The sequence below is a fragment of the Nicotiana tabacum genome, chromosome 12 (assembly GCF_000715075.1).
Source record: "Nicotiana tabacum cultivar K326 chromosome 12, ASM71507v2, whole genome shotgun sequence".
In the NCBI taxonomy this organism is placed as follows: domain Eukaryota; kingdom Viridiplantae; phylum Streptophyta; class Magnoliopsida; order Solanales; family Solanaceae; genus Nicotiana; species Nicotiana tabacum.
This window is the reverse complement of record NC_134091.1, coordinates 22,240,201-22,265,659: the sequence shown is the minus strand read 5'-3', so window position 1 is coordinate 22,265,659 and position 25,459 is coordinate 22,240,201. Positions and strand designations below refer to the sequence as shown.

The following is a 25,459-nucleotide window of genomic DNA, read 5'->3' as shown; positions in this document are numbered from 1 at the left end:
TACTCACTCTATCCCTCTCGGTAGTTTGAGTGATTTTGCCCAATTTAACTCTCTTAAGTCCAAATGGGTAACTCACGAAACAAATGATAGATGCTCAAGTCGGGTCTTACTATCTCTAGATTCGACCCTTTAGTTGGGGCTATCAATTTCTCGAGTTCACCCCAATTTCTTGTTAGCCAAGTTTTCCTAAACTTAGTCTCTCTTTCTCAAGTAGAGACTAATTCAGTTAGGCGTGAATTAATGTTTGCAACCATCAATCCTTAAATTCAAGCAAGAACTAGACTAAATATCATATACCCAATCATAAACAAGCCTTAAATCAATCACCCATTAGATACTCATACTAGGGTTGGGTCAGAACCCTAGCTAAGGGTTTAGCTACTCATAGGAAATAAAGAAATTAAAGAAGAAACTAAGATAAAACTGATAATAGATGATTAAGGGAAGAAAATCTAATATTAAAATGATAAACTATTACAAAGGTTTCCAAAACAGTAAAGAAAAATGGCTCTCTATTTTCTAGAGTTCAAAACTTAACCTAGAAATGACAAAAAGATCTATTTATACCCAGCTAAAATTGACAAAATTGCCCCTGCGGAGGTTGTGCGGCCGCACAATTCTGTGTGCGGTCCGCACTTTGAAACTGACTTGACAGGGTGATCTTCTGCGACCGCATAAATCTGGGGTGCGGTCGCACTTCCTCTGATTGTGCGGACCGCATATTTCTGAGTGCGGCCGCACTCTTGATCTTGGGTTGGACATGGGAAATTTCTGCGGACCGCACATTTATGAGTGCGGCCGCACTTTTGCATTCTGCGGCCGTACAATAATAGTGCGGTCTGCACATCTTCAGGTCCCCAAAACACATCTCTCTGAACCTTGTCTTCTGCGGCCGCACAATAATTGTGCGTTCCGTACTTTGTGAATGAATTCTGATAGTGTCTCTTCAGAGTCTGCGGCTGCACACAGTATTATGCGGTCCGCACTTTGGTCCCTTTTGCCTTATTTTGGTTCTTGTCCAATTTTTACTCCTTCTTAGTTGGTTTTCATTTCTTTGGCTCGTTTCCCAATATTCCTGCAAGAAAGCACATTTCATTAGTTCTTGGGAATACCTTTAAGCATTTTTGAGCTAAAACATAAGTAAAAGAGAGCAAATAAGCAGTCAAAATTCCTACTTATTAGTGTCTTGCCCTGGGGTACACCAGTATTATTTGTAAAGAAGAAATATGGTTCAATGCGGATGTGTATATATTATCGACAGTTGAACAAGGTCATTATCAAAAACAATATCCGTTGCCAAGAATTGATGATTCGATAAACTTTAGGGTGCCAAAGTGTTTTCAAAGATTGATTTGAGGTCTGGTTACCATCAGTTGAAGATTAGGGCATCCGATGTCCCTAAGACAACTTTTCGGACTCGCTATGGGCATTAAAAAATCCTACTGATGTAATTTGGGATGAAAAATACCCCAAAAACATTTATGGATTTGATGAACCGGGTGTTTAAACCCTATTTGGATTCTTTTATGGTTGTATTCATTGATGATATCTTGATTTACTCCAGCAGTCCAGAGGAGCATGAGAAACATCTTCGAATTGTGCTTCAGACTTTGACCTAGACCTACTTCACCTACAGAGATCCGGAGTTTCCTAGTTTTGGTAGGTTATTATCGCTAGTTTGTGGAGGAGTTTTCATCTATAGCATCCCCACTGACCAAATTGACCCAGAAGGATGCCCCATTCAGATGGTCAGACTAGTGTGAGTTAGGCTTTCAAAAGCTCAAAACTGCTTTGACTACGACGCTAGTGTTGGTATTGCCCACAAGTTCAGGATCTTATACGGTATATTATGATGCATCTCGCGTTGGTCTTGGTGCAGTATTGATGCAAGATGGCAGGGTGATTGCATATGCGTCGCGACAGTTGAAAGTTCACGAGAAGAATTATCCTGTTCATGACTTAGAATTGGCAGTCATTGTCCATGCTTTGAAGATTTGGAGGCATTACCTTTACGGTGTCTCATGTAAGGTATTCACTGATCATCGTAGCCTACAGTATCTGTTCAGGCAAAAAGATCTCAATCAGAGAAGATGGTTGGAGTTGTTGAAAGATTATGATATCACTATTTTGTATCCCCCCGAAAAGGCCAATGTGGTGGCCGATGCTTTGAATAGAAAGGTTGTGAGTATGGGCAGTCTTGCGTATATTCCGGTTGGTGAGAGACCGTTAGCGGCAGATGTTCAGACCTTGTCTAATCAATTCATGAGGTTAGATATTTCTGAACCCAGACGAGTTCTAGCTTGCACAATCACTCGATCTTCTTTATATGAGCACATTAGAGAGCGACAGTATAATGATCCTCATTTACTTATCCTTAAGGACACGGTGCAGCACGGTGATGCCAAACAGTTTGTTGTGGGGGAAGATGGAGTTCTGTGAATGCAAGGTCGTATTTGTGTGCCTAATATGGATGGGCTTCGTGAATTAATTCTTGAAGAGGCACACAGTTCTGGGTATTCTATTCATCCAGGTGCCGCCAAAATGTATCAAGATTTACGTCAACACTATTGGTGGAGGAGAATGAAGAAGGATATAGTTGCATATGTAGCGCGGTGTCTAAATTGTCAACAAGTCAGGTACGAGCATCAGAGACCCGGTGGTTTGCTTCAGAAGTTAGAAATTCCTAAGTGGAAGTGGGAACGTATCACTATGGATTTTGTTGATGGACTCCCACTGACCCGGAGAAACTCTGACGCAATTTGGGTCATTGTGGACAGGTTGACCAAGTCAGCACATTTCATTCCAGTGGCAGTTACCTATTCTTCAGAGTGGTTAGCTGAAATTTACATTCGTGAGATTGTCCGCTTTCACTGTGTGCCCATGTCTATTATTTCAAATCGAAGTACGCAATTTACCTCACACTTCTGGAGGGCTATACAATGTGAGTTAGGCATGCGGGTTGAGTTGAGTACAACATTTCATCCACAGACAGACGGACAGTCTGAGCGCATTATTCAGATATTGGAAGATATGTTTCACGCTTGTGTTAGACATTGGAGGTTCTTGGGATCGATTCTTGCCACTTGCAGAGTTTGCCTATAATAACAGCTACCGGTCGAGCATTCAGATGGCTCCATATGAGGCATTATACGGAAGATGGTGTCGTTCGCCAGTTGGCTGGTTTAAACTGGGAGAGGCTCGGTTGTTGGGTACCGATTTGGTACCGGATGCCTTGGATAAGGTCAAGATTATTCAAGATCGACTTCGTACAGCTCAGTCTAGACAAAAGAGTTATGCCGACCGTAAAGTTCGTAATGTTGCCTTCATGGTTGAAGAAAGAGTATTGCTCCAGGTTTCACCTATGAAAGGCGTAATAAGGTTCGGAAAGAAGGGCAAGTTGAGCCCTAGGTATATAGGACCCTTCGAAATTCTTGAAAGGGTAGGCGGAGTAGCCTACAGACTTGCATTACCACCTAGTTTATCAGCGGTTCATTCGGTGTTTTATGTGTCTATACTCCGGAAATATCATGGTGATTCGTCCCATGTGTTAGATTTCAGTCCAATTGGACAAGGATTTGACTTACGAAGAGGAGCCGATAGCTATTCTAGCCCGACAGGTCCGACAGTTAAGGTCTAAGAGTTATCCTTCAGTTCGGGTGCAATGGAGAGGTCAATCAATTGAGACATCTACCTGGGAGTCTGAGTCAGACATGTGGAGTAAATATCCACACCTTTTCACTAGCTCAAGTACTTTTCTAATTCAGTTCGAGGACGAACGTTTGTTTTAAAGGTGGAGAATATGATGACCCGAAATGTCATCTTTAATTTAAACATTCATTTCTTAGTTCTATGGCCTTGAAAAGCACTATTCATCATTCCTCGACTTGTGTGCACAGTTCGAATAATTTTTCGGAAAGTTTTTATATGAAAAATTGATTAAAATATGAAATAGAGTTTTAAAACTCAATTAAGTTGACTTTGGTCAATATTTTTAGCAAACGGACCCGAATCAATTTTTGACAGTTCTGGTAGGTCCGTATCATGATTTGGGACTTGCGTGTATGCCCGAAATTTAATTTAGAGGTCCCTAGCTCAAGTTATGGCCATTTAACGGAAACTAGAAATTTAAAGGATAAAGATTTTCAAAGTCTGATCACGGATTTGAATTTTTAATATCGGGGTCGAAATCCGATTCTGGAAATTTAAATAGGTCTGTTATGTCATTTATGACTTGTGTGCAAAATTTGAGGTCAATCAGACTTGATTTGATAGGTTTCAGCATCGAATGTAGAAGTTAAAAATTCTTAAGTTCCTTAAGCTTGAATTGGGGTATGATTCGTAATTTTAGCATTTTTTTGATGTGATTTGAGGTCTCGACTAAGTTCGTATGATGTTTAAGGACTTGTTAGTGTATTTGGTTGAGGTCCCAGGGGCCTCGGATGGATTCTGGATGGTTAACGGATCAAAATTTGGACTTAAGAAAAATCTGAAATTTTGGGCCTACTGGTGTAATCACACCTACAGATTTTTGACCGCAGGTGCGAGCTCGCAGGAAAGAGCTATGCCTCGCAGAAGCGGACGGGGTGTCGCAGAAGCGCGACCACAGAGGCGGCCCACGCAACGCAGAAGCGGGAAGAGGGGGAAGGGGCAGCCTTGTGCAGAAGCGGACACTTGTACGCAAAAGCGAGCCAACCCGAAAAAGCGACCCAATTTCTGCAAAAGAAGAACCGCAGATACGATCAAGTGTCTGCAGATGCGAAAAAGCCTGGACAAAACCCAAAAAATTCGGAAGTTAACCATTTTTACTCATTTTTCTATTTTGAGTCTCGGATTTAGGCGATTTCAAAGGGATTTTTCACGACTTTGAATTGGATAAGTGTTCTATAACCAAAAGTGATTATATTTCATAAATCCATGTCTATATTCATAATTTATTTCGGATTTAGATTGAACAAATTGGATTTTTTGTAAAACTTTCCAATAACGAAAATTTAAGATTTGAAGGTCCATTTGACATCGGAATTTGATAATTTTTATATGGTTAGACTCGTCTCAGAACGGGTTTTTGGATTTCATAAGTTTTTTCTGAGATTCGAGACGTGGGCCCCACTGTTGAATTTTGAGATGAATTTCGGATTTTAATCCGAAAAATTAGTAAATTCATATGGAATTAATTCCTACGATTTGTATTGAGTATATTGAATTGTTTATGACTAGATTTGAGGATTTCAGACACGAATTCGCGAGGCAAAGGTTTATTGGAAGGGTGGTGCCGTGCCATTTTCATATTATCAATTGCTCATTTTATTCTTGATGAATTAATTGGCTGCTACGTGACACTTCTCCTGTTGAAATTTCTATATCATTCCCCTTCGCATGTTCCCTCCCAAATTTATAAATATATTTATTGCTTTATTGTTGTTTTGTATTTGTATATACTTGTATATGTTATTTACGTAATGTGTCTTATCATAGCCTCGTCACTACTTCGTCGAGGTTAGGCTCGACACTTACGGAGTACATGGGTCGGTTGTACTCATACTACACTCTGCACTTTTTGTGCATATTTCGGAGTTGGTCCCAGCGGCGTAACATAGACTTACTCGGATTCAGCTACCTAGAGGAGACTTGAGGTATAACTGCAAAGCGTCCGCAGTTCTGAAGTCCCCTTCTATCTTATCTTAGCTGTGTATTATCTTTCAAACATCTTGAATGTTATTCAGACCATTATTTGTATTATCCTAGTAGCTCGTGCACTTGTGACACCAGATTCATGGATGTATTTTGATGATTCGGTTGTTGTGGTCTTCCGCACTTTAATTCAGCAATTGACTTCCACTTAAATTGATTTGTTTAAAAATGGTTAAGATTTTTCTAACGTTGGCTTGCCTAGCAAGTGAAATGTTAGGCGTCGTCACGGTCCCGAAGATGAAAATTTCGGGTCGTGACAAAAATTCCATTCGTTTTGGTGTCCGATTCGTAGTTATAGGTATTATTTTGGTGTTTTGATCACGCAAGCGAGTTCGTATGATATTTTTGGACTTGTGTGGATGTTTGGTTTGGAGCCTCGAGGGCTAGGGTGAGTTTCAGATAGGCTTTAAAGTGGTTTTGGACTTAGGAAAATAGCTGGTGCATCTAGTTCTGGTGCAAGTCTCTGATCTCGCAATTGCGAGATCAGTATTCGCATTTGCGAACATTCAAATTTCTGTCAGGTTCGCATTTGCGAAGAAGGGCTGGGTCAGCAATAGATCGCATTTGCGATCAAAAGGTCACATTTGCGGAGTCCCAGAGTTCGCATTTGCGAACAAATCATCGCAAATGATAGCTTGCGATGATAGCAGAGATGTGGGTTTCTTCGCATTTGCGAAGCTATTCTCGCATTTGCAGGGTTTGCAATTACGAACCCCATATCTCAATTGCGACATCTGCGCCTGGACAAAAGTTGAGAAAAACGGGATTTTAGCTCATTCTCTCAAATTCTCAACCCTAAACACCCTAAAGACGATTTTTTCAAGAGTTTTTCTTTTTCAATTCCTTTGGTAAGTGACTCTAATCTACCTTCTTTCAATTACCCATTATATTCCATGAGATTTCAACCTTAAATCTAGAATTTTCATGGTAGAAATTAGGTATTTTTGTAAAATTAGAATTTAGACCTCGAATTGAGGTCGGATTTCTAATTGAATTACATAACCAGGCTCGGGGGTGAATGGATGATCGAGTTTTGGTCCGAACCTCGGATTTTGACCAAGCGAACCATTGAGTTGACTTTTATTGATTTTTTCAATAATGATCTAAATTGAACCTCTTTCATTCATGGGTAGTTTCTAAGACTTATTTTGAATCGTTTGGTTGATAATTTGCTTGATTTGGTTGGTTCGGAGGCTTGTTCGAAAGGCAAGGCCGTAGTTGAACTTTGAATTGGTTGCGGAGCGAGGTAGTGTCATGGTTAACCTTGGCTTGATGATTAGGACTTATTTGCCTATTTGCTACTTGTTTAATGTGTGGGCAAAATGTATATGTGAGGTGACGAGTACTTATGCGTTGTTGTTGGGTTAAAACATGCGGGTAGAACTTGTTTCCTTGTGATTTATTGCCTCTTTAATTATGATATCCATGCTTATATTAGATTATTACTATTTGATCGGTCATTCCGTATTTATGGATTAATTAGTAATGGTTGTGACATCTGCTTATTCAGACGCTCCCCCACTTAGTAGTAAATGAAATTTGAAACTGCAATTTCGAATAAATTTTTTCGGACCATTTACATGCTCACCTGCTTTTACGGTCTATTTATCCCCCAATTAGAAATCTCATTTCGCCATTTTCAGATATATTTTTTTCTTCAAGCCTTAAGTTATATTTCATCATTACACTTGTATTGCCTTCCATTCTGACAATATGATGGAGTGCTTATGCTCAAAGAGCTTTCTTTGTTCCTCATCATTCTTAAGTATCATGGCACTTACAATGTAATTCATGTTGTTAATTGTCATTATTTACTGCCCTTACGACATCAATATAGTTATCACTTCACTTTTTTGCGCTTACTTTATCGTAGAAATCTCTTCTAACATTTCTCCCTTCAGCCCATACTTTAATACATTTCTAGCAAGTACGATTGTCTTCTGCCCTTTCAATCCTTAGATGTGTTGAACATGTACTACTCCATCAGCGTAAACTCACATATTATTATACAACCTTTCACAACATATATTATTTTCATGATGCTAATTGTAAGAAACATATAATCTGTCTTTATGCCACCTTTTAGTTTTTCAAGCTACATATCAGGTTCTATGGGGTATATCTTTGAAATTATACTTCTTGTTGTTAGGTCCTTCCATAAAATTTTATTCTTCTGATATCTCATATATTAGGCTAATACTTTTGATAAAGACGTCATGCCCATAAGGTCTCACTTTCTCATGTCATCATCATAATATAAACTTTCCTAGCAATAGCCAATACCACATCTTTACATCGATATATTTCATGCAATTAATATATATTTGTATATTCCCCGCTATTCATGGAATTTAGTTTGTGGGTATTCGATCTTTTGTATTGTAGTTACTTTTGTGTCTCCAATGTATCTTCAACTTCGTCCTCGTACATAACAGGTTGGGGATTCATAACACATCCCTATGTATCCTTGGATTACTTATAACTTCTCAACTCCAAACACGTACCATTATTATTTTCAAGTTCTTGAGCCTTAAGCTACGTATGTAATATTGACAACATGTCATGAACTTTAACTTAGCCTCATATATTGTCTCAAATATCTATTCCTCTTAATTCATAAAGATCAATCCGATCAAAGATTAATCGCTTCACTTAGCACATATAGAGGTATTTTAGAGCTTATCATTGAAAATTCTCAATTCTCACTAGTTCAAAAGATCAAAAATACGATATATCTCGACTAGAAAAATTCAAGATTGTCATTTCACATCATCTTGCCATCTTTGGTCACCTATGTTTCTTCTGGTAACATCCAAGGTTATGCCAGTTGTGTATTTTATACATTAACACTTTGTTTACTTGCCCATTTTGATTCATGTGTATTATTTCCACATACGTGCCATTGGATATTAATTTTTTTTCATATCATTTCTGCCACTTAGGAAGCCCTCGAGGTTCCCCATACTTATCCTTCGCACACGGCGTACTTCAATGCCCACGACTTATGCTCATTCATTATATTTTATTTCTTTATGATATCCAAGACTATTTTTATACGTCTTTTTTCCCCCGGTTACCTCTCACTCTCAAACTTAATGTCATAAAGCAGTCGTTGTGATCTTGTCTCCATTACCTTACCAAATAGGTTCATATCATATCTTGATATCTCATTGCAATAGTTTGAGGTGCAATATTTTTATTTACCTTTGGAATATGGTATTTCCTCTTCCGTACCTTTATTATACTAGTTCATGGTTATTGTCATAGTGAATTGTCATATAGATATCTTGATAAATAAATTGAATTATAATCTAAGGTCTCACTCCTTACAAGTGTCCTTATTCACATCTTTTAGAACAACCCTTCAGAAGTCCTGGCAAAATTATGACAGTAATAGCTGACATCGTCACATATTTTTTTTTTCTTTCCACGAGATCTCAGTATTCGATGACTCTTATTCACCACCAATGTACATATTGAATATATTAGTCACTCTCTATTCTCGACCTTAACTTATCGTTTTATTTATGGACAGTCCGACACTTCCTGGTTACTTCTCAAGCAGCTGGTGTCTCAACGTAAACCTTGAGATTTGCGCTCGTCGGCTCTATATTTACCATGTTAAGTAATTAATATGAATCGAGAATTGCGTTACTCATCTCAGGCATAAAGCACGATCTAGAGTGAGAAGAAAGTAAAACTTCCTAAAATGTCCTTATAGCCTCTTCGATATAAGTGTGGCCGGCGACACACCGATAAAAGTGACTCTACTTGAAATGGCTCCATAGACTTCCTAGGACTCGACTTAGAACCTAATGCTCTGATACAAAATTTGTCACGACCCAAATCCAGGTGATCGGCACTCGGCATACTACCCGACCCGAGTGAACCAACTCATGTGATACACCCCAACCATATGCATAAATAAATAATTTATTATGGAAGCCAATAGAAAATTTTATACATTTTCAAATCAAATTATGAAATATTTTTCATACCCAAAACCATACATAAAGCATTTCATAAGAATAATGAAATTAAAATAAAATATATATTATTTCATATATGTTGTGTATAATCCCATCATACCACCTAACATAACTATCTATGGAGCCTCTGCTAAAGAATAGATGTAAACACTTAAGACAATTCCTAACTAAAAGAAAATGAGAACAATATGATAGCTACCACGGAATAAAGTGGAGCCTCACCATATACCTCAAGAAGAGAGTCATCCTAGCCCTGTCCATATGTCAAGTGTCACACCTTATCCTGAAATATGTAAAGTAAGCAAGGCCATGGAGAGGGCCCCTGAGGGCTGAGTACACCACCATGGTACTCAATAAGTGTCATAGACTCTCTCTAACTCAAGTTACTGGGGCAAGTCTTTACAAAATTAATGCAATCAATATTTAATATGAAACAATAATAATTATATCAATTCATGCTTTTTATTATTTTAAATAAAAGACGAGTGAATATAAACCATGATATAAACTTCTAAAATATCTATTTCAATCATATAAAATTATTTCAATTGCATTAAGTCACTGAAATCACTTCCGGCTCTTTAGGCTTAAACATAAGAAAAATAACTTTTTATCTTTTCACTGCGAGTACTATACCATCACCGACACAAGAAAGTCAACTAGGTTATGTACCTAGCGGCAAGTATCATATACCTTACTTGCTCAGGTCATCTCATCGTAGTGTTGTACGAATCGACTCAGCCATGCTAAAAATAGAATAAAATAGTACCCTCTCGAGGAAGAGCACTCTGCCGTAGTCCATACCACAAAGTGGCCATCTACGCCTACATCGGCACGTGTAGTTTCATGACGACGAATATGATATATCCGAAGCCAATCTCGGTGAACACAAGTAACACCCAAAATATTTAATATTCCAAAAATAGATTCATAGCGTAGTAGCCTCATAGCTCATGTCCAAACTAAACAATTTGAACAAAATCAAATACAAAATCTTTTTCATGTTAAAGCCCTTAGTAATTTATTACCCATCTTTAAAAGATACATCAAATGGTATTTATTAATCAAATTTAAAAAGAAATACCTTTCATGAAAATATATCTTTAGCACTCAAACATTTTATATCCTTTTCAATACATAAGTTTAAATAAAACTTATAATATTTGCCTCAAGCGTCATTTGCCGTTAGGTTTTTAAAAATAGGATTTTTATTTTATAAAACAACAAGATTGTTTATATGAAACACAACTCAAAACGTATGATGACATCCTTCCCCGCTTGTCCCCACAAGTACGGATGCACATTTACAAGCAATATCATGTATTAACTCAAGCATGATTTTAGAGAAAATACCTCAAGAAGAGTAAGATTTAATCAACTTACCTTAACTCTAAGCTTCAAAATAATACTACGATCTCCAATTTGATTCTAATGTTCAAAGATATCCAAAAGTCGATATCTACATTTAAAGGCCTCAAGTACATTAAAACTTCTTCAAACATAATTGACACTACTTATTTAGGTCTCACAGTTTGGCTACAAGCCTTCAAGAATCTCAATTCACCCATACAATTCACTTTTTCCCCTAATCAATTCCTTTCTTAGCATTTCATGTGCATTTGAAGTCATTAAGGATGATATAATAATTACCAAACGCCACCAAGTCACTATTCATCGCCTTCCTCAACTAACAAATATTTCTAAATAATTTAATTCAGGTAAATCCTAGTTGTCACTTTCAATTTAGCAGACAAATGATTCAATAGGTTCATTGCATCTATTAATTCCATGTTCAAGGACACTATTCATCTTCTCCCTCATTTCTTCAAGAGCACCATTCACTCCATGAACTAGGGTTTCATAATCTAACCTTCCAACCATTACAACTCGTAATAAATATCGTAAGCTTTTATAAATAATCATAATCAATGCGTTAGAGTGATTGGAATTACCTTAGGAAGACCAAATCTTGAAAATTAACTTTGGGGTGTTCTTGACCAACGTGAAGATTTCTAAGAACTTTCAAGGTTGAATTATGTTAATACTAGTATATAGGAGTAGTAATTAACTCAAAACTATTCCAAAAACTTACCTTGATTAGTAGACAAAGTCCCAAGCTCTCTCTTCAACTTATCCCAAAACCCCAACTCAAAATATCCCCAAAACAATGAGGCTTCCCATCACTGTTTTTATGCAGGTTGGCTGCTGTCGCGAGTTGTACCTCACGCATCACAGGTTGTACCTCGTTATTTAAGGTTTTTCCTGCTGGATACCTTTCACTAAAGTTCTTATAACTCTTTATATAAATATTCAAATGATAAATGGTTTACTTCGTTGAAAACTAAACTCAAAGAGATACAATTTAGGACCAAGATCTATTGGAAAACATTTTATAACATACAAGTTATACTTATTCAAAGTCGGGTGATGTGCTACTTTGCACATCTTTTTCACTTATATTTGCAACTTCTTCCAAACTATTTCTCCTCACTTCTAAACATCCTTAATATGTCCCAAAACATGTTGCACATATATTTTAGTGTCCAAAGGATGTTCTTCGTACTATTAACCCTCATTCTCAACAAATCTATGTTGTTAATATACGTTAAAATCCTTAATAACCTTTAAGCACTTCAAAATTTCTTGGGGTGTTACATTCAAGTCCTCAGGGCCAGTTCCAGGGTCAGCAGTCACAGCAACTGAGGGCTTGTTATACTTGTGGTTATTCGAAGCACATTGCTAGATTTTGCCCAATGTCATAAGGCAGCGTGCGGCAGGGCTCTCGTGCCATAATTCCGGCACCGGTTGCTCAACTGCCCACTCATCCAACTAGAGGCAGGGGTCAGGCAGCCAGAGATAGAGGTCAACCATTAGAGGTGGAGGTCAGACCATTAGAGGTAGAGGCCAGCCAACTAGAGGCCGTCCCAACGACACAGTTCAGAGTGGGGGGGCCTAGCCCCGATGTTATGCTTTCCCAACTGACGCTGTTATCACAGGTATTGTTCCCGTTTGCCATAGAGATGTCTCAGTTCTGTTTGAGCCGGACTCTACTTATTCCTATGTGTCATCCAATTTTGTTTCATATCTGGTTGTGCCTCGTCATTCTTTGATTGCTCCTATGTATGTGTCCACGCATGTGGGAGATTCTATTATTGTAGATCGTGTCTATCGCTCGTGTGTGGTTACCATTGGGAATCTCGAGACTAGCGTAGATCTCCTACTTCTTGACATGGTAGATTTTGATGTTATCTTGGGTATGGATTGCCTGTCACCTTATCATGCTATATTGGACTGTCACGCCAAGACGGTGACCTTAGCTATGCCGGGGTTGCCTCGATTACAGTGGAGGGGGACTCCTGGCCATTCTACTAGAGAGTTATTTCTTATATGAAGGCTCGACGTATGGTCGAGAAGGGGTGTCTAGCTTATTTGGCCTATGTACGTGATTCTAGTGCATAGGTTCCTTTCATGGATTCAGTGCCGGTTGTTTGTGAGTTTCCAGAGGTATTTCCTGCAGATCTGCTAGGGATGCCACCCGACAGAGATATTGACTTCTGTATTGATTTAGCTCCGGGTACTCAGACCATTCATATTCCACCATACCGTATGGCGCCACCTGAGTTGAAGGAGCAGTTGCAAGACTTACTTGATAAGGGATTCATTAGACCTAGTGTCTCACCCTGGGGAGCGCCCATGTTGTTTGTGAAGAAGAACGATGGGTCGATGAGGATGTGTATAGGCTATCGGCAGTTGAGCAAAGTCACTATCAAGAACAAGTATCCATTGTCGAGGATTGATGACTTATTTGATCCGCTTCAGGGTGCCAAAGTGTTTTTGAAGATTGATTTGAGGTATGGCTTCCATTAGTTGAGGATTAGGGCATCCGATGTCCCTAAGACGACTTTTCAGACTCAGTATGGGCATTATGAGTTCCTAGTGATGTTATTTGGATTGACAAATTCCCCAACATCATTCATGGATTTGATGAATCGGGTGTTCAAGCCCTACTTGGATTCTTTTGTGATTGTATTCATTGATGAAATCTTGATCTACTCCCGCAGTTGAGAGGAGCATGAGCAGCATCTTCGGATTGTACTTCAGACTCTGAGAGATAGCCAGTTATGTGCCAAGTTTTCAAAGTGTGAGTTCTGGTTAGACTTAGTCGCCTTTTTGGGACATATTGTATCGGAAAAGGGCATAAAGATAGATCCCAAGATGATTGAGGCAGTTCAGAACTGGCCTAGACCTACTTCAGCTATAGAGATCCGGAGTTTCCTAGGTTTGGCGGGTTATTATCGCCAGTTCGTGGAGGGGCTTTCAAATATAGCAACCCCATTGACCAGATTGACCCAGAAGGGTGCCTCGTTCAGATGGTCGGGCGAGTGTGAGTTGAGCTTTCATAAGCTCAAGACTGTTTTGACTACGGCGCCAGTGTTGGTATTACCCACAGGTTTAGGATCGTATACGGTATATTGTGACGCATCTCACATTGGGCTTGGTGCAGTATTAATGCAAGATGGCGAGGTAATTGCATATGCGCCGCGGCAATTGAAAGTTCATGAGAAGAATTATCATGTTCATGACTTAGAGTTGGCAGCCATTGTTCATGCGCTGAAGATTTGGAGGCATTACCTCTACGGTGTCTTGTGTGAGGTATTTATTGATCATCGTAGCCTTCAGTATCTGTTCAAACAAAAGGATCTTAATTTAAGGCAGAGAAGATGGTTGGAATTGTTGAAAGACTATGATATCACCATTTTGTATCACCCCGAAAAGGCCAATGTGGTGGCCGACGCCTTGAATAGAAACGCTGTGAGTATAGGCAGCCTCGCATACATTCCAGTTGGTGAGAGGCCGCTTACTACAGATGTTCAGGCTTTGGCCAATCAGCTTGTGAGGTTAGATGTTTCAGAGCCCAGTCGTGTTTTAGCTTTCACAGTCGTGCGATGTTCCTTGTATGAATGCATCAGATAGCGTCAGTATGAAGATCCACATTTGCTTGTCCTTAAGGATACGGTGCGACACGGTGATGCCAAACAGGTTACAGTTGGAGATGATGGAGTTTTGAGGATGCAGGGCCATATTTGTGCGCCTAATGTGGATGGGCTTCGTAAGTTGATACTTGAGGAGGTCTATAGTTCCTGGTATTCTATTCATCCGGGTGCCTCCAAGATGTATCAGGACTTGCGGCAACATTATTAGTGGAAGAGGATGAAGAAGGATATAGTTGCACATGTAGCTCGGTGTCCGAATTGTCAGCACGTAAAGTACGAGCATCAGAGACCTGGTGGTTTGCTTTAGAAGTTAGAGATTCCTGAGTAGAAGTGGGAGCATATCACTATGGATTTTGTTGTTGGACTCCCACGGACTCAAAATAAGTTCGACGTTGTATGGGTCATTGTGGACAGGTTGACCAAGTCGGCACATTTCATTCATGTGGCAGTTACCTATTCTTCAGAGCGGTTAGCTAAGATCTACATCCGCGAGATTGCCCATCTTCAGGATATGCCAGTGTCTATCATTTCTGATCGAGGTACGCACTTCACCTCGTACTTCTGGAGGGTCGTACAGCGTGAGTTGCGCATGTAGGTTGAGTTGAGCACAACATTTCATCCCCAGACGGATGGACAATCCAAGCGTACTATTTAGATATTGGAGGATATGCTTCGCGCTTGTGTTATGGACTTCGGGGGTTCTTGGGATCAATTCTTGTCACTTGCGGAGTTTGCCTACAACAACAACTACAAGTCGAGCATTCAGATGGCTCCTTATGAGGCATTATGCGGGAGGTGGTGTCGTTCGCTGGTTGGATAGTTCGAGCTGGGGGAGACTGGTTGTTGGGTACATATTTGGTACAGTATGCCTTGGATAAGGTCAAGATTATTCATGATCGACTTCGCACCGCTCAGTCTAGGCAGAAGAGTTATGCCAACCGTAGAGTTCGTGATGCTGCATTCATGGTCGGAGAGAGGTTGTTGCTATGGATTTCACTCATGAAGGGTGGGATGAGGTTCCAAAAGAGGTGCAAGTAGAGCCCTAGGTATATCGGACCCTTTGAGATTCTTCATAGAGTGGGTGAGGTGGCCTACAAGCTCGCATTGCCACCCATTTTATCAGCAGTCCATCTGGTGTTCCATGTGTCCATGCTCCGGAAGTATCACGGTGATCCGTCCCATGTGTTAGATTTCAGCTCAATCCAATTGGACAAGGATTTGACTTATGAGGAGGAGTCGGTGACTATTCTAGCCTCGCAGGTACGGCAGTTGAGGTCTAAGAGTTATCCTTCAGTTCGAGTACAGTGGAGAGGTCAGCCGATCGAGGCAACCACTTGGGGGTCCGAGTCGTACATACAGAGTAGATATCCATACCTTTTCATCAGTCCAGGTACTTTTCTATGCCCGTTCGAGGACAAACATTTATTTTAGAGGTGGAGAAGGTGATGACCCAATAGGTCATTTGTAGTTTTAACCTTCAATTCTGTGTTTTGAAACCCTGAATAGCTCTGTTTAGCCTTCCTCGATTTGTGTGCACAGTCCGTGTCTTTTTCGGAAGGTTTTTGTGTGAAAATTTGAGGTGTTCGCTCTGTATTTTGAGCAAGAATCACAGCCTTACCTTATTTTCACCAAGATACAGACTCTAAGTTCTTATGGCAGAGCACGAGGATATTTATCATCAATATGATGATTGGAATGGAAACCAGAAGCACGACTGCGGTCCTCGTGGTCCAAGATAATCAAACCATCAATAACAATAACGTAATCATGAGACTTTTTGGTAGTACCGGTGAGTGGCGTTGAGTTTCTCGACCCTTTGACTTAGGATTAGTCAGTTCTATTTCTCGATGGGGCGGGGAAGGGATATAACTCAATGGTAGAGTGTCACTTTGACGTGGTGGAAGTCATCAGTTCGAGCCTGATTATCCCTAACCCAATAATGTGAAATCGTGCCTTAAAACTCATTTGAGTTGACTTTGGTCAACGTTTTGAGCAAACGGACCCAGATTAATATTTTGACGGTCCCGGTAGGTCCATATCGTGATTCAGGATTTAAACGTATGTCCGAAATCGAATTCGAAAATTCCTAGCTCGAATTATCGCAATTTATTGAAAACTAGAAGCTTAAAGGTTTAAAGAATTAATATGTTTGACCAAAGTTTGACTTTATTTCTACCAGGTCCAGAATTTGGTTCCAAAACTTGGTATAGGTTCATTAATGCATTTATGACTTGTCTGCAAAATTTGGTGCAAAATGGAGTTGACTTGACGTAATTCGGACGTCCGATTGAAATATTAAAAGTTCTTAAGTTTCATTGAAAATTTCATTCGTTTGGTGTCTGATTCGTAGTTCTAGGTGTTATTTTTGTATTTTGATCATACGAGCAAGTTCGTATGATGTTTTTGGACTTTTTGCATGTTTGGTTTGGAGACCCGAGGGCTCGGGTGCGTTTTAGATAAGCTTCAGAGTGTTTTTGGACTTGAGAAAATAGCTGGTGCATCTAGTTCTGGTGCAAGTCTCTGATCTCGCAATTGCGAGGTTAGTGTTCGCATTTGCGAACATTCAATTTCCTGTTAGCATTTGCGAACCATTCCTTCACATTTGCGAAGAGGGGCTGGGTCAGCAATAGATCGCATTTGCGATCAAAATGTCACATTTGCGGAGTCCCAGAGTTCGCATTTGCGATGTTCGCAAATGCGATGATAGCAGAGATGTGGGTTTCTTCACATTTGCGAAGCTATTCTCGCATTTGCGGGGTTCGCAATTGCGAACCCCAGGTCGCAATTGCGACATCTACGCATGGACAAAAGCTGAGAAAAACAGGATTTTAGCTCATTCTCTCAAATTCTCAACCCTAAACACCCTAGAGGCGATTTTTCCAAGAGCTTTTCTTCCTCATCTCATTGGTAAGTGACTCTAATCTACATTCTTTCAATTACCAATTATATTCCATGAGAATTCAACCTTAAATCTAGGATTTTCATGGAAAAAAATAGGGATTTGGGTAGAATTAGGGGTTTTTGTTAAATTGGAATTTAGACCTCAAATTGAGGTCGGATTTTGAATTGAATTACATAACCGGGTTCGGGGGTAAATTAGTGATCGAATTTTGGTCCGAACATTGGGTTTTGACCAAGTGGGCATGGGGGTTGACTTTTGTTGGCTTTTTCAATAATGATCTAAATTGAACCTCTTTCATTCGTGGGTAGTTTCTAAGGCTTATTTTGAATCTTTTGGTTGATAATTTGCTAGATTTGGTTGGCTCGGAGGCTTGTTCGAAAGGCAAGGCCGTAGTTGAACTTTGAATTGGTTGCGGAGTGAGGTAAGTGTCGTGGTTAACTTTGACTTGAGGGATTTGAACTTGTTTGCCTATTTGCTACGTGTTTAATGTGTGGGTACAACGTATATGTGAGGTGGCGATTACTTATACATTGTTGTTGCGTTAAAGCATGCAGGTAGAACTTGTTTCCTTGTGATTTATTGCCTCTTTAGTTATGGCATCCATGCTTAGATTATATTATTATTATTTGATTGTTCCTTCCGTATTTATGGATTAATTTGTAATGGTTGAGTATTTTGGAAGTTGAGGTTTGGTATTATGGAATCATAATTGACATAAAGTACATCCCTTGCATTATTTATCTCCCGAAATTGTATAGTTATTACGACATGGTAAGGGAGAGTGTTAAAGCACGAAGCATGATGTCGTGCCATTTTATTACTTCATTTACTGATTTAAAACATGGTGAGGAAGAGAATTAAAGCACGAATGGTGATGTCCTGCCAATCTATATCAGTTATTCACTATTACATGGTGAGAACGAGAGTGAAAGCACGAATGGTGATGTTGTGCCATTAAATTTCTCTTATGACATCATTCCATGATAAGTATGAGAGTAAAAGTACGAAAGATGATGCTGTGCCATTTTCATACGAATGGTGATGTAATAGCCAACTTGTTTGAAGCCTAGCTTCGATCATCAGAGGCAGATCCAAAATTTTTAGTCGATCAGTTCGAAATGCTATTGTACTCACCGGCCACCGCTCCTTTGCAATATTTGATATGATGTTAATATAAGTATTTACTTTTTGAAAGATTTTTAACTTGTATACAGGGGAAGGAGCAGATAGAGATTTATGTTTCCCCCACTTTCTTCCACGTAAAATTTGCAGTCTTGAACTGCATCATGTAATTATCAATGATCATAAATCATGCAAATTGGCTTGACTACCTATAATCTCCATCATACTTAACTGCTTGCACAGATTTCTCATACTTATCTGCATATTTATATCTTAGTGAAGAGAGCAGCCACCAAGAAAAGCCAAAAGTATCTATACTTTCTTTCTTATCCCAACCCTGAGTTCTCTGCATAGTTCAATTGCACTATATTCCCAAAAGGCTTTTTGATATAGCTTTTTCATATATTAAAATTTTCTTGTCAAGTGATCTTATTCACAATCAAAATTATTGTGCAAAAATATAAGAGAAGCGATATGGGAAAGCGCATAGTGTTTGTGTGGAGTCTCAGTTTCTTGAGTTTGCTGTGTTTTGGGCTTTATGGATGTGTACCTGTTGACGCAATCCGAGAAGGGAAGTTTTTAACTTCTCAGGCTAATAGAATGGATAAGGCTGCCAATGTAGTACTTACAACAGGTGGTTATGGGAAAGGTATTGGAGGTGGCATTGGTGGAGGCGGAGGTGGTGGGGGAGGGTTAGGATATGGTTTTGGAGGCAATAATGGAGGCGGATGTGGAGGTGTTGGTGGAGGGATAGGAGGAGGTGGCGGTTTAGGCTATGGCGCTGGTGGTGGCGCTGGTGGTGGAAATGGTAACTGTGGGATGGGTGGAGGATCAGGCAATGGCCAAGGTAGTCCTTATGGTGGAGGTAGTGGTAATGGCGGTGGATTTGGTGGTGGTTTTGGTGGCAGAAATGGTAATGGCGGTGGTTTTGGTGGAGGAAATGGTAATGGCGGTGGTTTTGGTGGAGGAAATGGTGGCGGATATCCAGGTTATGGTGGTGGCATTGGGCAGTCTAAGTTTCCGGTAGTGGCTGCAGGTAGGAACTAATGTAGTATAATGCTAGTGTTAATTATATTAGAGATTTCTTAAGTAAAATAAGGACAATGTTTACTTCTACTGCTACTAGTTTACCTTTTAAACTATGTAAGCAGCAAAGCAGGTCCAGAATCAAAAAGGGTACAATAAAAACCAAAGAGATTTTTATTTACTTCATATAATAAAAAGCCACTGAAACAAAGAGATCATTGTTTATCTAAATAGAGGGTCATTTTTATTCAGTGGAAATAGCTATTTACATATGCAATGTAGATGCATAATCCAATAAGGAAACATTAGGGAGTGAACCAAGTTGTGTTACGAACTGCAGAGACCTCAAAATCTTGAAGCAGTAATTGCAGTACACCTGCTGTTGATTTCTTCTCATTCTTTATCCTGAAAGGAACATATGACAATAGCTATAAAGCAAGTTTTATCTGCTGCAACGAGCTACCAATTCCATATTCTACCTTACTAATAATGTTGAAAGACGACATATGAGTTACTAAAGAACTATAAACCTATTCCATATCTGACCTCTAAAAAAAATTCTAAAAGCATTTCTAAATAACAGTAGCTCACATATAAGTAACATTCACTTTAAAGTTGTAAAAAGAACTGATGTCCAATCTTAGAGAAAGAGCAGATCGATATATATCTTCTGCACGAAACAAAGCTTTTAATTCTTTTGATAAAGTCTGCATGCATCATAGTCCCCACGACGTTTACACTCCCGAGACTTCCTTGATCAGATATTGAAGCCACCTTTAAAACTTTGAGAACATTAGCATCTTAACCTTTGTCCTATCACTAGCCATTGCAGCTATCAGTTGTGTTAAGTATTAACCACATTCTCTTGTTCATCAGCTTCACGTTTAAGATTTCACTCAAGCATTCGGGGGAAGTCCTATATACACCAGTTTGGCTCAAAGTTCTATCCCTACCCTTTGCATGGACATTATCTTGCAAAGCATGTTATCAAGCTGGAGAAATCAGCTTATTTTGACAAGTGCTTTTGAAAAAAGTACTTTTGGAAATAATCAGTTTGTGTTTGGCTAATCACTCTGAAAAGTACTTTTGAGCAATAATTTGTGTAAGGCCAAGCTTTTCAGAAAGTGCTTTTAAGTATCAAATTACGAATAAGGACATGAATAGATTTACTTAATAGTTAATATTATAAGTAAATAAATAATCTCAAAAATTTGTTATTACAGGCAATAATTAAATCTTTTCATTTTATTTAAGTAAAATATGAAAATAAAATATAAAAATACTTAATTCTTTTAATATAAGTTAAATATAATATATATATCATTCAACAAATATAAAAGCATTCACCCCCAAAAGTCACTATATATTAGAAAGCTATCCTAAAAATAATAAGAAATATTTATACATTAAGATCCTAAGTATTAGGTTTAACGGTTATTTTGATATATACTATATTATGTTAAGGGTATTCTTGGTAAGAAGAAAATTTAAAATTGCTTTTGCTTCTGCTTTTGGGAAGAAGCTACTTTTCTGCTTCTGCTTCTTCCCAAAAATACTTTTTTTCCCCCAAAAAAAGCTTGACCAAACACCTCAACTTAGGGGAAAAAAGTGCTTTTGGCCTCTTGAGAAGCTTGGCCAAACAGACTTTATGTCTGTTTTAGAGGGAACTGAATTTTGCTGGACAGAAATTTTGTTCTCATCCTTTAGACCTACTTAGTTTTCTAATGAACTTATCTTTCGAATCATGGTGGATAGTAAATTGGTTTTCTAGATTCTGGTCTTTCTCTCTTCTTCCTTTTTTCCTAAAATCTAGTACCACTTTTCCTTTACAGACTGATTTTGATGGAAACTATGAAAATCCAAAATTTGAAAAAAGAAATGGTATAAAAGATGAAAGCCAAAGAAGAATTATTCCAGAAAGCCAACGAAGGAGATATTGAGATTAGACACTGTATCCTCCTTCCTCAGCCAACCAAAAGATATAGAAGCAAAAATAGGATCTTATGTTTTCTCTCAGGTGCTCGTATTATTCGCTTATCAGCAATTCAACAGATACAAATGGATGGATTTGTTGATAGTTTACATCATTAGTTCGTATATTTATCAAGAATTAACAAATGAAGCCATTATAGATGAAAAGGAGCCAATTTGTTAAGTTATTTAATTTTCAAACAACTCCACTTACCAGGCCTGAATGTAAATTGGAAAATGAAAAATGAAGCAACTCTTTTGAACTGTCATATATTCCAACAAGCTTCACATATCAGGCCATAGTTGAAGATGGAAAGCAGTCAAGTGTAAATAACTACTCAAGGAGAGGAACCAGAGATCATAAAATATAGCACCAGTTTCTACTGTACACTGAGTGGCTTATGAGATCAGGCATATTGTTCCGAAAAGCCAACTACACTGATGTAATTTTGATATTCCTTGAGATGCAATTAAAGCCCCAAACGGTAAAACAAGCATGCCTGATAAAAGTTCCTCAAAAACAAAAGGACAAATCTCAAGAAAGTTGGACTAGGATTCTCCTGAAAGGATGTCGGAGTGAAGACTGAAAATTGAATGTCTGCTAGACATTTGAAGAAACAAGAACAAATAAGAAACAATGTCTAACAAGGCAATTTAACTTTTAACTGAATAAAATTGTTTTAAAGGATAAGATATCTCATAGAATCTGGCATTTAACAACAGCAAATATTTCTCTCACACGGATCAGTCTGTACTTATCATAGAAGTGAACATTTGGATAGTTGAACTTGCAATTATCCAAGAAAAGTTCAGTCATGTGAAATAAACTTTTCATGCAACAAGAGAATAACAATAAAAGGTCCCATGTGAAATTTAATTTTGTCACTAGTTTTGAAGCTTAAAATATTCTATCTACAGCAGGTTTGAGGGCCAAGTTTTAACAGCATGGAACATACTGAGCTAAAAAACTTCAGCAGAAAATTCACTTTAAAAATCAGCAGCACTACAGAATTAAGATGATTTATGAAAGAATATCAATCACCTTTCCACCTCCAGCAAAATCAACTCCCTCTGCAGCATGCTTCATTTCCTGTGTCCTGTAGATACATGCAAAAGCTAGTGAGAGAAGTAATCAAGGGTAGATGGAAACAAAATGAACTTTTGAGAATTTCGGAGGACATAATGAGGAAAAAGGAGTTAGAACTACCTTTCATCTTTGCGTATATCATTAAAAGAATCTGGAATGGAATCTGGATCTCCTGACATTTTAGTTTCCAAAGACCCTACTTCACTAGCCTCCTGCACGGTAGACAATTAGGAGTGAACATTTCACTCTTCCAGCAATATTTCATGAAAATCTATGAGTAATCTATCCAAAAGAAAGAACTTTAAGGAAACATTTACAACCTTATTTTGATGCGTCCATCCGGGAACATGGTCTGACAAAAGCTCAATATACTGCTCCATAGCCACCTCCGGATTCATGCTTCCCATTCTTTGCCACGCATTCCTTGCACAATGGAATTATTGTCCTCCATCACTTACAGATAGCAGCTTTCATTCCTGTTGTATAACTAGCAATCAAACTACACCCTGAAAGTAGTTTGAAGGTCTGTCCTTTACTTCTTATTCTATTTACTCTAGCCATCTTATTCTAACACAATTTTCTTACGATATAACCGTGTTACTTATCATCCTCAGTTTCCTGCCTCGTTCCTCTAATTTTCACTATGAAATTCAGGCTATACAAATCTACTAGTTTTTAGTCAAACTATCTTTTGGTAACCCGGACACAAGAGATTCATTAAAAAAAATGCTACTATGCAAGGGAAAAACTACACTAGGTAATAGGTTGAAGGAATCGAATTGTGATTGATTAGACTCAATGTCTATAGAACTATATGTGAGATAATGATTTATCATCCCCATTTTTAGCAGCAGTCCTTTGGTAATATATAATTGCTCTTTTCTCTCCTATAAAAGGTTCTATTCATCCAAGGATTTCTAAAGTCGAAACCTCACTCGACCAATGCAAGCACTTGCTTCACAAATTTTACTTTTTTCATTCAAGCAAATCAACAAACAATTGAAAAACTTATGCAATTGAACTAGAGTTCAAACAATTTGCTAAAGCTCATATTTATCAGAGTAAAAGGTCAATACCATTTGGCGCGAGCATAGACTTTCAATGCCATTGGTTGAGGCTCATAACAAGGCCCTTCCATTGCAATTTTCTGGAGTCCATACAATTGCATCATCAATTCACTCCCTAAATTCTCCTTCCCTTTTCCCCTATCCACAAAGTTTACAGCTTTAACAAATTCCTCCTCCAATTCACTTCTCTCAATTCCTTCCCAATCATCATCACTATCCTCATCTAACACCACCTTATCTCTCTTCTCATTTTCAATCACTCCAACATTTTCAGGAACTTTTTCTCCCTTAAATTCATCACCTTTTTTAAAAATATCCTCATTTTTTTCCTCAACAAACACTTCCTCTGAATCTACTTTCTTTTCTCCACCATTTTCAGACTGATCAACTACTCCTCCAACTTTACATGGCATTAATTCAATATAATCAACATTTTTAACAACTTCTTTTTCAACAAATTTGACTCTTTTCTTGCTTTTTCTACTCTTAACAACAGCCCCTTTTGTAATCTTGGCTTCCTCCACAACAGTTTTCTCTTTATCTACCTTTTCATCATTTGACACTGCAATTGAAATAAATTTCACAATTATGCAAGAAAATACAAGAGCTGCCATAGCAGTCACAAAGAATTTTTGAAAAAGATCCATTTTTTTTTCTTTCCCAAATGATCAAAGATTGCTGAGATAAGAATAAGAAGAAGAGTTCAACTTAGAAATGAATTTTGAAAAGGACATGAATGGTTAGGAAAATGTGGGAAAGAATTAATGATGTGGAATATTACTATGCTTAAGGAATTTCTATACTATAATATGGGGAAGTTATTAATCAGAAAGGGATATTTGCAGCTTAGAGTAAAGTATATTCGGTTTTTCTGTTTCTATGATTAGAATTAATTAGGAGTATTAATTTTTTGTTTCTTATGTATAAACTGCGTACACTATTTCTGTTTGGTGGGTCCCAAAACATTGGCATCTTTATTTGGGGATTGGTTACGTTGAGAAAAAGTGTTGAGGTAGGGCCCATCCTACACGTTTGTTCATGTGTTTCCGCCTATCTTATCGTCTCCTCCCATTTCTGACGTGTCCTCTTCAAGTCAAAATTTTATCCGTTTTTCGAAAATTATATTTTGGTATTTAATTGGAGAGGTCCAAAATATTATTTTTTGAAGAATGTTTAATATGAAATGATACAAATGTCAGCACATGTATATTGAAAATTTGATGAAATTTTTTAGTGATTTAAAGATTTCTCATAATGCCTAATATTAGTTAGAGCAAATAATTTGGAGTATGAATTAGTGTACCAAAAGGGAAATGTTTACGATCTATAAGTGATGGAAGAAACTTCAAATATATTTCAAACTTTTCGCTCTCATCGTCATGGAAATAGACTGCAATTATAACTCTATTTTGAAGAAACTTTTTTTTGTTGAAAACTTTTTCCGATAGTCAAAAGCTAAAACACGACTTCACCTTGAAAAATGTTTTTGTTCTAACCAAATATATTTAAAAAAATTCCATTTATTTTTCGTTTTAAATTAAAGCATTGAATATAAATCTATTTTTTTAATGTACATTTTTATTTAGACAATTTTTCTTTCCGATGGAGTA

At 38.1% G+C, this 25,459-nt stretch overlaps 1 protein-coding gene across 2 annotated transcripts; it reads right to left on the bottom strand.

Moving 5' to 3' along the window:
* Positions 1–19,875: 19,875 nt before the first annotated feature.
* LOC107765587 (acyl-CoA-binding domain-containing protein 3) lies at positions 19,876–24,704 on the bottom strand. 2 transcript variants are annotated; one of them, XM_016584254.2, is made up of 5 exons: positions 23,859–24,701; positions 23,103–23,205; positions 22,903–22,994; positions 22,738–22,792; positions 19,876–20,129 (listed from the first exon to the last, which is right to left on the bottom strand). In XM_016584254.2, exons 1-5 carry the CDS (start codon positions 24,494–24,496, stop codon positions 20,118–20,120), a joined length of 900 nt encoding a protein of 299 aa, XP_016439740.1. In that variant the 5' UTR covers positions 24,497–24,701; the 3' UTR covers positions 19,876–20,117. The 2 variants fall into 2 exon arrangements, with proteins under 2 accessions (XP_016439740.1, XP_075082322.1); XM_075226221.1 differs by lacking the exon at positions 19,876–20,129 and adding an exon at positions 21,051–22,293 and having other exon boundaries at positions 23,859–24,704.
* Between the last annotated feature and the right edge of the window lie 755 nt (positions 24,705–25,459).

Bases quoted from the DNA above. Each gene is read 5' to 3' on its own strand.
- LOC107765587 (XM_075226221.1), bottom strand. From the start codon at position 24,496: ATGGATCTTTTTCAAAAATTCTTTGTGACTGCTATGGCAGCTCTTGTA. The intron at 22,995-23,102 runs GTTGTAAATGTT...TCTACCGTGCAG, and splicing joins GATGGACGCATCAAAATAAG to GAGGCTAGTGAAGTAGGGTC. The intron at 22,793-22,902 runs GTAGTTCTAACT...ATGTATCTACAG, and splicing joins GATATACGCAAAGATGAAAG to GACACAGGAAATGAAGCATG.